General features: G+C 52.0%; 1 protein-coding gene across 1 annotated transcript in view; it reads right to left on the bottom strand.

Moving 5' to 3' along the window:
- TTLL9 (tubulin tyrosine ligase like 9) overlaps positions 1-11303 on the bottom strand; it is a gene marked incomplete at its 3' end in the record, with an annotated part of 17413 nt that extends 6110 nt beyond the window's left edge. The window contains exons 1-8 of the mRNA XM_015829100.1: positions 11283-11303; positions 10138-10184; positions 8581-8673; positions 7039-7150; positions 5260-5445; positions 4566-4634; positions 2220-2310; positions 560-600 (exon numbers count right to left, since the gene is read on the bottom strand). Of these exons, the coding sequence (XP_015684586.1) occupies positions 560-600; positions 2220-2310; positions 4566-4634; positions 5260-5445; positions 7039-7150; positions 8581-8673; positions 10138-10184; positions 11283-11297 (654 nt within the window). The remainder of the gene's footprint in view (positions 1-559; positions 601-2219; positions 2311-4565; positions 4635-5259; positions 5446-7038; positions 7151-8580; positions 8674-10137; positions 10185-11282) is intronic.
- Positions 11304-11769: the final 466 nt, after the last annotated feature.

The following is an 11769-nucleotide window of genomic DNA, read 5'->3' as shown; positions in this document are numbered from 1 at the left end:
CCAACTCGTCTGGGTCCAGGGAAGGCTTCTTGAGGAGGGGCCTCACCACGGCTTCCTTAAGGGCCGCCGGGAAGACACCCTCCCGCAAAGAAGCGTTAATAATTCCCTGGAGCCAGGCTCGTGTCCCCTCCCGAGCTGCCAGTACCAGCCAGGAGGGACACGGATCTAATAAACATGTGGTTGCGTTCAGCCTCCCCAAACCTTTGTAGTAACTACGGTCGTGTGATCAAAATTCAGAGGTTTGGCAACTGGTTCACGCTTAACGACGGTCGCTGGGTCCCGGGGTCACGTGATGCCCTCTGGCGACCTTCCAAGAAGCAAAGTCAACAGGGGGAAGCCGGATTCACTTAACGACTGCAGGGATTCACCGAACTATGGCGAGAAAGGTCACCGAATGGGGCAAAAGCCGCTTTGCAAAGGTCTCGCTTAACAGCAGAAAATTTGGGCTCGATTCTGGCCGTAAGCCGAGGACTACCTGTGTTCCCAGAATTCCTCTCCCTTGGGTTTGGTTGAAAAGCCTTCCCACTGGGCTGGGAAGAGGAAGGAAGGGGGGACTCACCGACGTCACCAAAACGTAGACCCGTAAGTCGAATTTCCGACCTGCAAACCGGAGAGAAATCAATTCATTAAATGCTCCATTGTGATACAAGAAGTCTTCAATCCGGGGGTCTCAAACCTGGTGTAGGGTCTCCTGCTTGGGCAGGGTGTGTGTGGACTAGATGACCTACAAGGCCGCATCCAACTCGGTTATTCTGATTCTAACCCTAACCCAGGGGGGGAGGCAACCTTGGCTCTTTTATGATTCGTGGACTTCAACTCCCAGAATTCCTCAGCCATCATGGGGGAACTATGGCCCCTTCATGGCTTGTGGACTTCAACTCCCAGAATTCCTGGGCTACCATGGTTGGTTCAGGAATTCTGGGAGTTGAAGTCCACGAGTCATAAAAGAGCCAAAGTTGCCTACCTGGCTTCCCCCCACTCTGCTTGTCAGAAGGTCGCAAAAGGGGATCACGTGACACACACCCCTGCCCTGGGGACGCCGCAAAACCTCGCTTAGCAACAGAAATTGTGGACTCGGTTGTGGTGGCAGGACTACATTCTGGCAAGATTCTGTGTGTAGGTCAGGGGTAGGCAACCTTGGCTCTTTTATGACTAGTGGACTTCAACTCCCAGAATTCCTGAGCCAGCATGGGGGAACTATGGCCCCCTCATGACTCGTGGACTTCAACTCCCAGAATTCCTGAGCCAGCCATGGTGAGGGGAAAGGGAGAGGTTTCCAAGCTGAGCCATGCTGGCTCAGGAATTCTGGGAGTTGAAGTCCACGAGTCATGAGGGGGCCATAGTTCCCCCATGCTGGCTCAGGAATTCTGGGAGTTGAAGTCACAAGTCATGAGGGGGCCATAGTTCCCCCATGCTGGCTCAGGAATTCTGGGAGCTGAAGTCCACCAATCATGAGGGGGCCATAGTTCCCCCATGCTGGCTCAGGAATTCTGGGAGTTGAAGTCCACCAGTCATAAACGAGCCGAGGTTGCCTACCCCTAGTGTAGGTGAACAGCAATAAAGGAACTACTCAGAAGTAACTCTTAAGTGTCATTCTCGGTTCTTTGCTCCTGACAGCAGATGCTGTTCAAGAAATTTGAACTCGGGACAGGCTAGTTAGAAAGCTAGATGTGCAGGTGGTCCTCCATTTACAACCATTCCTTTAGTGACCGTTCAAAGTTACAACAGGACTGAAAAAAAGTGATTTAGGACTGTTTTTCATTCTGACAACCGTCGTGGCATTCCCAGGGTCACATGGTCAAAATTCGGACACTGGGCAACTGGTTCATACTTATGTCGGTCGCAGCATCCCAGGGTCACATGACCCCCTTTTATACAGGTAGTCCTCAACTTAACGATTTGTTTAGTGACCGTTCAAAGTGACAACAGCGACTTACGACCGTTTTTCACACTGACAACCTTGGCAGCATCTCCCTGATCACGTGATCAAAATTCGGCCGCTTAGCCAGTGGTTCGTACTTACGACGGTTGCAGCGTCCTGGGGTCACGTGATCCCTTTCGCGACCTTCTAACATAAGGTTAGAAGTGACCAGAAAGGTCATAAAATGGGGCAAAAACTCAACTAACAAGTGTCTCGCTTAGTGATGGACATTTGGGTCCCGATTTTGGTCGTAACTTGAGGACTGCCTGCCTCTGGGTCGTGGGAACGGGCAACTTACCACCGATTAAGTACGGGTTCTCAATATAACGCTGAGCCACGTAATTCTCCACTGGGATGTCATCTTTCTGATCATCGGGGCGCACGGCATCCTGGGAAAGAAAGCGGGGGTCCTGGTGGGTTTAGGAAGAAGAACAAAACCAGGGCCTGCAGGGACATATCGAGGGGGACGGGGGGGGAAGAAGGGGTCAAAAGCCAAGATGGCACCATCAAAGACCTTGTTCTGTCCCCGTTCCGACCCACACACCCAAACAGCCAGCCGAGGGTTAAAGACTTCTCCAGACACCACTTCACAGATAAGAAACTTGGCAGCAGCTCCGTAGCTGCCTGCCAAGACCTTTTACTCCAAACACGGAAACAAAAACAATACACACAGTTTAAAACCACAGCACACTACTTTGCCAGAGATTCAGCTTTTGTCCGTCACAGAGGTCCAAATGGCCACCACCACCCTTTTATAGCCTGTGGGGTGTGGTCCAGTGACTCAGCTTAATCTCTGGCACGTCTCTTTTTCTGCTGCGCACGCTTGTCGCTCCTACGCTGGCGTGGATGCAGCCACAACTTCTCTTCCTCATTATCCGACACACCTGGCTCCTGGCCAATCTCAGAACCACCTGGCTCCTGGTCAATCTCTTCTCCGTTGGGAGACACCTGAGGCCTTGCCAAAGAGGAGGGTCCTGGAGAGGGAGGCCTGGCCATCTCCTCTCCTTCATGTTCGGAGCCTTCTTCCTCCGATAAGAGGGGCTCACAAGACGGAGCCACAACAGACCTGGCCTTTGTCCACGTGTGCGGGATCCCACGGTTCCAGCCTCCATTTTGACTTTGTGACCACCTGCGGATGGCCCTCTTATCTGGCCAGTGTCGAGCCCTCCCGGGCTCGACACACAAAACAGGGGAGACAGAATGGTGATGGAGGAGGAAACCCAGCACGGGATCCCAGCGGCTCACCAATTTGGACGAAAGAGCTGCGGATCGTCCGGCGACCGGTCTGAACACTGAAAGACGGCTCTGAAGAGCTCTGGACGCCGCGCATGCGCAGAACTGCTGTCGAGCATGCGCAGGAGAAAGACAAGCCGCCGAACAGCTGACAAGCGGCAAGCCGGTGAACAGCTGATGGGCGGTAGCCTGCAAGTGCAGCTAATCGGCAAGGGAAACCTCAGGAGTGAATGAGGATTCCTCTTATTGAAACCGGGTGCTGGTTGGAGGAGTTGAGGGTGGGGTGTAGCATGTCAGGTAGGGGTGTGGTTGCAGCATGACTAGGCACTGGTTAATGAAGGGTGGGGTTGTAATTAGTGAAGGGTGGGGTAGTATTGCAGGAGTGTATTTAAACGACGCTGCCTCCCAGCGCAAACTTTGTAAAGCATAGAACCTGATTGCCAAGGTCTGTGAGATCGTCATCGCTTTACCTCACGTAAACTGGAATTATTGGATGAAGCTGTTTCTGCGTTGTTCTTTTCCCCTTCACATGTCTGGTAAGGAAAGCTGACAGCCAGGATCTAAATCAGGGGTCTTCAAACTTGGCCCTTTTATGACTTGTGGACTTGTGGACTTTGCTGGCTGAGGAATTCTGGGAGTTGAAGTCCACAAGTCATCAAAGGACCAAGTTTGAAGACCCCTGTCTTAAATCTAAGAAACAAAATGGAGGCTGGCTGAGGAATTCTGAGAGTTGAAGTCCACCAGTCATAAAAGAGCCAAGTTTGAAGACCCCTGGTTTAACATGTCAACCAGGAACAGGAGAAAAAAATGAGTTTGAAGACCCCTGATCTAGAAGGACCAGCAAAGCTGCTGGTCCTTCTAGATCAGGGGTGGGAAACCAGGGCCCTTTTACGACCTGTGGACTCCAACTCCCAGAATTCCTCAGCCAGCCCCACGTCATAAAAGGGCCATAGTTCCCTACCCTGATCTAGATGATCAAAGAAGGAACAGCTCCTTCTAGATCATGAAAGAAGGATCAGCTCCTCCTAGATCAGGGGTCTGCTCCTTCTTCGGTTGGACTGGAGAGGCTGGAGGAGAAGATGAAGTTCCTCCATTCAGCACCTCAAGAGCTTCGGTCTTGGATAAGACAGCATGGGAAGCCACCTGAGATGCCAGCCAAGTGGAGAAAGGACAAGCGTCCTTGACAGACCAGAAGCCGTTCAGCCACGGAGATCCTGAGAAGGTCCACGTGGGCTGGTGGCTCCGTCACAGAAGCTCAGGAGGACAGCCCCACTTCCATGGTGGACCAACCCATGTTGGACCAGAACCAAAAGCCCACAGGGCCGCTCACCGAGCTGAGCTTCAAGATGGGCTCTTCCCAACTAATCCCTTCCTCAGAGGTGAGGAGGAGGAGGAAGAGGAGGCATCTCACCTTCCTCCAGTCAATCACATCCTTGAGTTTCCGGAAGAGGAAAATGCCCCTCCCTTGAGACCGGGCAACCTGGAGGAGACAAAAGAAGAGAGTCACTCACCTTCACAATAGGTAGGTAGGTAGGTAGGTAGACAGACAGACAGACAGACAGACAGACAGACAGATAGATAGAAGGGACCTTGGAGGTCATCTAGTCCAACCCCCTGCTCAGGCAGGAAACCCTATACCATTTCAGACGAAACATGGCTGATTCAGACGTACAGATAGTCCTCGACTTAACAACAGTCTGCTTAGCGACCATTGGAAGTTACAATGGCACTGAAAAAAGTAACTTAGCACCCACCTTTCACACTTAACGACCGTTGCAGCATCTTCACCGTCACGTGATCAAAACTCAGACGCTTGGCAACTGGCATGTATTTATGACAGTTGCAATGTCCAGTAGGTCACGTAATCCCGTTTTGCGACCTTCTGACAATGGGGGATTAGTAACGACCGTGTTACTAATGTTAACAACTGCAGTGTTGTTAACGTGTGGCGAGAAAGGGTCATAAAACGGGACAAGACTCACTCCTCTCTCCAACTGCTTTTCTTTCTATTTCAATCTCCCTTCCTCCTCCTCCTCCTCCTCCTCTTCTTCCTCCTCCTCCTCTTCTTCCTCCTCCTCCTCCCCCTCCTATCCCCACCCTCTTACCGGTTTCATGATCCAGGTGATGCCGGGGTTCTTCCGAAACTCCTCCACAAACAGGTGATACTCGGAGGGCATCTCGAAGGTCTTGGGGAAGAAGTCACACTTGGTGGCCTCCAGCTTCCCGGATTCCCTCTCCAGCTGTTTCCGGAGGCGCTTCAGGTTTTTCACGGTGTAGTTTTTCCGAGTCAGCTGTGTGGGGGGGGGCAGACGGACGGGAGAACCATTTCAGCCAAGGGTGCCCCGGGTCGGTCCCGTCCGGATCAGAACCGGCTCTCGGCGGAAGCTCCATTCAACACTGTTCTTCATTTGGGAAAGAAGCAGAACTCGAGCAGATTCTAGGAATCTCCCCCTAGGCCAGGGTAGGCAACCTCGGCTCTTTTATGACTGGTGGACTTCAACTCCCAGAATTCCTGAGCCAGCCACGCTGAGGGGAAAGGGAGAGGTTTCCAAGCTGAGCCATGCTGGCTGAGGAATTCTGGGAGTTGAAGTCCACGAGTCATGAGGGGGCCACAGTTCCCTCACGCTGGCTCAGGAATTCTGGGAGTTGAAGTCCACGAGTCATGAGGGGCCCATAGTTCCCCCATGCTGGCTCAGGAATTCTGGGAGTTGAAGTCCAGGAATCATAAAAGAGCCATGTTTGAAGGCCCCTGGTTTAAATATTTAAATATTTTTTCCTCACGGTCACGTGATCAAAATTCAGGCATTTGGGCAAAGGTAGGCAACCTTGGCTCTTTTATGACTCGTGGACTTCAACTCCCAGAATTCCTGAGCCAGCTATGCTGAGGGGAAAGAGAGAGGTTTCCAAGCTGAGCCATGCTGGCTCAGGAATTCTGGGAGTTGAAGTCCACGAGTCATAAAAGAGCCAAGGTTGCCTACCCCTGGCCTAGATATAATCCTCCATCTGGAGGGGAGAGGTCAAGGGGTCAAGAGAGGACCCCTCCATCCACATCCTGGTTCAGCCATGATTTCCTAGGCTAGCAGGTCTCAGCTTAATACCCTGGTTGGGTATGTCTAGTTTAACAAAGGGGGGATGAAAGGACTAGGGGTGACATAATAGCAGTCTTCCAATATTTGAGGGGCTGCCACAAAAAAGAGGGGGGTCTACCTATTCTTCAAAACGCCTGAAGGCAGGACAAGAAGCAACGGATGGAAACTAACCAAGGAGAGAAGCAACCTGGAATTAAGGAGAAACTTCCTGAGAGTGAGGAAAATTATTAACCAGTGGAACAACCTGCCTCCAGAAGCTGTGAATGCTCCAACACTGGAAGTTTTTAAGAAGAGACTGGACAGCCATTTGTCTGAAATAATAGGGTTTCCTGCCTGAGCAGGGGGTTGGACTAATGGCCTCCAAGGTCCCTTCCAACTTTATTATTATTATAATCTAGCTATAAATCAGGGAGAGAAGCAACCTGGAACTAAGGAGAAACTTCCTGACAGGGAAAACAATTAATGGAACAGTACTTCAGAAGTTGTGGGTGCTCCATCACTGGAGGTTTTCAAGAAAAGATTGAGCTGCCACTTGTCTGGAATGGTCTAGGCCTAGGGTCTCCTATTTGAGCAGGGGGATGGACTAGACAGCCTCTGAGGTCCCTTTCAACTCTGTCCTTCTGTTATGTACATCATAACCACAGCACCAGTGGCACAATGAGGTCACAATGCGGACAATGGCTTCCAAGACACCCCCTAAGGAAGCGTCTCCTGGACCCCTGCCCAACCTGCTCACCTGTCTTGGCTGACCCCCCCCCCCGCACCCCCACTTCTCCCTGCCCCAGTTTTGCCCACCTCGTAATGGTTGCGGAAGTGGCTGATGCGGACGTGCTCGTCCATGTAGGTGTGATCGAAGTTCTCCTGGAGCCAACGGACGTCACACCAGTAAAAATCCCACTCGCCCTCACTGGGAAGGGAGGCCAAACAGAGATGAGTCAACCAGCAACTCTTTGACTACGCAACCTGTGGATCTAAAATGCTCCGGTCAACATCAGAGGTTTCTGAATCTCCGGGCGTGCAAGGATGGGGGAAAAGCAACCCCCCAGAAGTGGGAGAAGCGTCGTTATAAAGGAACAGGCTTTCGAAAACAGCATGCGGAGCCTGGGGGATTCTGGGAGTTGAAGTCCACCCATCTTCAAAGTGTATAAGAAAACCCCAGGCTAAGGTTTACACCGCTTAACGGTTTAACGGCAGAGACGTTTGCGTCGACCGCGAGTTCTAAAAGGTCAGCGTCGAGAAGGCTGAAATGGTTTACATTTTACACCGAAGGCAAAACAGGGTATTAATAAACAAAGGCAAAATACACACCATTTGATTGGCAGGTGATTGGACTCAATCCGCAGCCCGAGAAAGGACGGAGTCTCTGGGATTGGTAGTTTTCTTGCAGGCGTTTCACGACCCAACTAGGTAATATCATCAGTGATGGAAGGGAGCGGGGTTTGCAGGCAGGAGGTGGTGGAGGAGGAGGAGGACTGTGGTGTCCTTGGTGCTCTCTGAGCTTGGTTGCTTTCTGGCAGATGTTTCATGACCCAACTAGGTGACATCATCAGTGCTTGGAGGGAGTGGATTTGCTCAAGGTTCTTGTGTATAGGCAAAGAGCAAACCCACTTCTATCTACCACTGATGGTGTTACCTAGTTGGGTCATGAAACTTGTGCAAAAAAACAACCAAGCTCATAGAGCATCAAGGACCTCACAGTCCTCCTCCTCCTCCTCCTCCTCCTCCCATCCCACTCCCTTCTAGTACTGATGATGTTACCTAGTTGGGTAATGAAACGTCTGCAAGAAAACCACCCAGCTCAGGGAGCACCAAGGACCCCACAGTTGTTCTTCCTCCTCCTCCTCCTCCTCCTCCTCCTCCTCCTCCTCCCATCTAGCACTAATGATGTAACCAAGTTAGGTCATGAAACGTCTGCAAGAAAACCACCAAACTCAGAGAGCAGCAAGGACCCCACAGTCTTCCTCCTCCTCCTCCTCCTGCTCCTCCTCTTCCTCCTCCTCCCACCCCACTCCCTTCTAGTACTGACGATGTTACCTAGCTGGGTCATGAAACGTCTGTAGGAAAACCACCAAACTCAGAGAGCACCAAGGATTCCTCATTTCAACCCTGAACTACAAAAATTCTCCTTTATCGAAGGAATCTCCTAAACCTTGATTCAAAGGAGCAGATCTAATCCTTGATCTCAGATAACCCCATTCAGAGGAAGCTCCAGATTTTTGAATCTGTCCCCCCAGAAACCAGAAATTCTGCTTTTTCCCTAAGCTTAGCGGAGGAGAGATATGTCTTCCCGGGCCCTGCCAGCTTTTATCATCCCCGTCATAATATATAATATCTTACTCTTTGACTTCCACCCATCCAGGTCGCTGTTGAAGGACATCTAAGATGGTGTTGGTGAGGGCACACTTGAATCGGATGGAAGCTCGGGGTTCCCTGTTCAAAAATATAGATATATGTATTATATGTTAAAATTAAAAATCTTTTTTTCTTTCCCAAATAGCAAGAACATTTTTTAGATTGGAATAAATCCATTTGCTCTTTTCTTATAGGGGCCTGAACCCTAAGACGAAAAAGAGAGTGAAGAAGGATCAAGATTGCACAATTCTTGGGTTTACAGCTGCTTTGGTCTGTTTTAACAGGTCTCTAGTCCTCATGAAGCATAAGCGGGATAACATACAGGTAGTCCTTGACTTACGACCGGTCGCTTAGCGACCATTCAAAGTTATGCTAGACCCCCCCAAAAAAGGTACTTGTAACCTGGATTCTTGGGGTCACCTGACCGCATTTTGGGCACTCTGTAACTGGCCTGGATTTATAGCCATTTATACAATGTGTAAATTTACACATAGAGCCATTTACACAATTCGTTTTGCCCTGAAACTGGCATATACATTCCAGTTTCAGGCAAAAACCACTCCCTAGCAAACAGTGGATTCGTTTAATGACCTCAGGATCACTTAACGACTGCAGCCCTATTGGTATTGTGCCAATCATTTTTATGATGACATCAAGATATGTCATAGTCATCTGGCATAAGCCGTTACGATGTCACACGGTGTCATGAGATCTCCATGCAAATGAAGCCGATTTATTACCACCCCAAATTCTATAAAGGCAGTCCTTGTTCAGCAACGGCTTAGTTCAGCGAACATTCACAGTTATTACAGCAGGGGTCTTCAAACTTGGCCCTTTTATGACTTGTGGACTTCAACTCCCAGAATTCTTCAGCCAGCATGGCTGGCTGAGGAATTCTGGGAGTTGAAGTCCACAAGTCATAAAAGGGCCAAGTTTCAAGACCCCTGCTCTAGAAAGAGTGCAGAGAAGAGCAACAAAGATGATCAGGGGACTGGAGCCCAAAACATACTAGGAAAGGCTGCTGGAATTGGATATGTCTAGTCTAATGAAGAGAAGGATGAGGGGGGACATGATAGCAGTCTTCCAGTATCTCAGGGGCTGCCCCAAAGAAGAGGGAGTCAAGCTCTTCTCCAAAGCCCCTGAAGGCAGGACAAGAAGCAATGGATGGAAACTAATCAAGGAGAGAAGCAACCTAGAACTCAGGAGAAACTTCCTGACAGTGAGAACAATTAACCAGTGGAACTGCTTGCCTCCAGAAGTTGTGGGTGCCCCAACACTGGAAGTTTTTAAGAAGAGACTGGGCAGCCATTTGTCTGAAGTGGTATAGGGCTTCCTGCCTGAGCAGGGGTTGGACTAGATGACCTCCAAGATCCCTTCCAACAACAACAACAACATCATCATCATCATCATCATCATCATTATTATTATTATTATTATTATTATTATACACAAACAGGCACACAGGTATTCTCAGCAGCTGGTTCCAACTCTCTTCTTTGTTTATACTTTTTTTTAATAAAAAAAACAACCCAAATCACTCACCGTTCTTTCAGCTTTTGGCAACCGTACGGCCCTTTGTGGTTTGCGTTCTGCAAAGAGATCAAATTTACAAATTCTGAACCGTTTCGAAATAACTTGGTGCCTCGGTTGGCGTCACGCAACCAGGCACCCTGGGAGGGGTGTTCGAGCGCAGGATTACAAACTCCATCATCCCCTCCAGGAGCATGGTCAACGTTTGGCTCAACGACCGCGGCGGCAGTTGGGCAAGACTGGACTCTCCATTATCCCCAGCGGCTGTATTCCGCCCCAGACCTCTCCCCACCCGCCCAGCTCGCCCGGCTGGGGATGATGGGCTTTGGAAAGGGCTGGAGAAAGCGATGACCCCCTCCCCGGTGGGGGGAGATGCCCTGCAGTTGGGAAGACTGGACTCTCCATTGTCCCCAGCGACTGTATTCCGCCCCAGACCTGTCCCCACTCACCTAGCTCACCCGGCTGGGGATGATGGGCTTTGGAAAGGGCTGGAGAAAGCGACGCCCCCCTCCCTGGTGGGGGGGGATGCCCGGCAGTTGGACAAGACTGAACTATCCATCGTCCCCAGCGGCTCTATTCCACCCCGGACCTCTCCCCACACGCCCCAGCTCACCCGGCTGGGGATGATGGGCTTTGGAAAGGGCTGGAGAAAGCGACGCCCCCCTCCCTGGTGGGGGGGGATGCCCGGCAGTTGGACAAGACTGAACTATCCATCGTCCCCAGCGGCTCTATTCCACCCCGGACCTCTCCCCACCCGCCCCAGCTCGCCCGGCTGGGGATGATGGGCTTTGGAAAAGGCTGGAGAAAGCGATGACCCTTCCCTAGTTGGGGGTGGGATGTCCAGCAGTTGGGCAAGACTGGACTCTCCATAGTCCCCAGCGGCTGTATTTCGCCCCAGACCTGTCCCCACAAGCCTGGCTAGCCCGACTGGGGATGATGGGCTTTGGAAAAGGCTGGAGAAAGCGACGCCCCCCTCCCTGGTGGGGGGGAGATGCCCGGTAGTTGGGCAAGACTGGACTATCCATCGTTCCCAGCGGCTGTATTCCGCCCCAAACCTCTCCCCACCCGCCCAGCTCGCCCGGCTGGGGACGATGGGGTTGGAGAAGGCGACGCCCCCTCCCCGGTGGGGGGGATTCCCGCCCCTCCCGCCTCCCCACCTTGTTCTTGGCCATGCTGCTCCTTCCCCCGATGCGCGTCCCGTCGCCGGGGCAACCAGGACTTCCATGGGCGGGGCTTAGTGAGGAGGGGGCGGGCTTAGTGGGGAGGGGCGGAGGAAAGTCCCCCCCTCCGCCCTATTATTGCATGCGGGTCGGGGGTCCCGCCCCGCTTCGGCTCTTCTGCACCGGGCAGCGCAATGCTAAAAGGGGGGGTGGTCGCAACTTGGGAGGGGGAGAGGCGCTTCTGCCTCCTCGGGAGTAACGCTCCGCACTGGCCGGGCATCCAAGCTGCGACCCCCGGACGCCCCCCCCCCGGGGATCTTGCAATTCCCTCCTCCCCCCTCCCACGACCTGTTCCGCAGTTGCGACCCCCGGGGCGCCTCTTGCGTTTGAGCCTCGCGCTGCGCGGGCTGGAAAAGATCCGTGGGAGGAAAGCGGAGGGAGGGAGACCCCTCAAAAGTGGGGCTCTGGGTTCCTCTGGATGGGA

The sequence above is a fragment of the Protobothrops mucrosquamatus genome, unplaced genomic scaffold, assembly GCF_001527695.2.
Source record: "Protobothrops mucrosquamatus isolate PMUCROS unplaced genomic scaffold, P.Mucros_1.0 scaffold5422, whole genome shotgun sequence".
Classification (NCBI taxonomy): Eukaryota; Metazoa; Chordata; class Lepidosauria; order Squamata; family Viperidae; genus Protobothrops; species Protobothrops mucrosquamatus.
The sequence above is the reverse complement of the archived record's forward strand: the minus strand, read 5'-3'. Positions and strand labels throughout refer to the sequence as shown.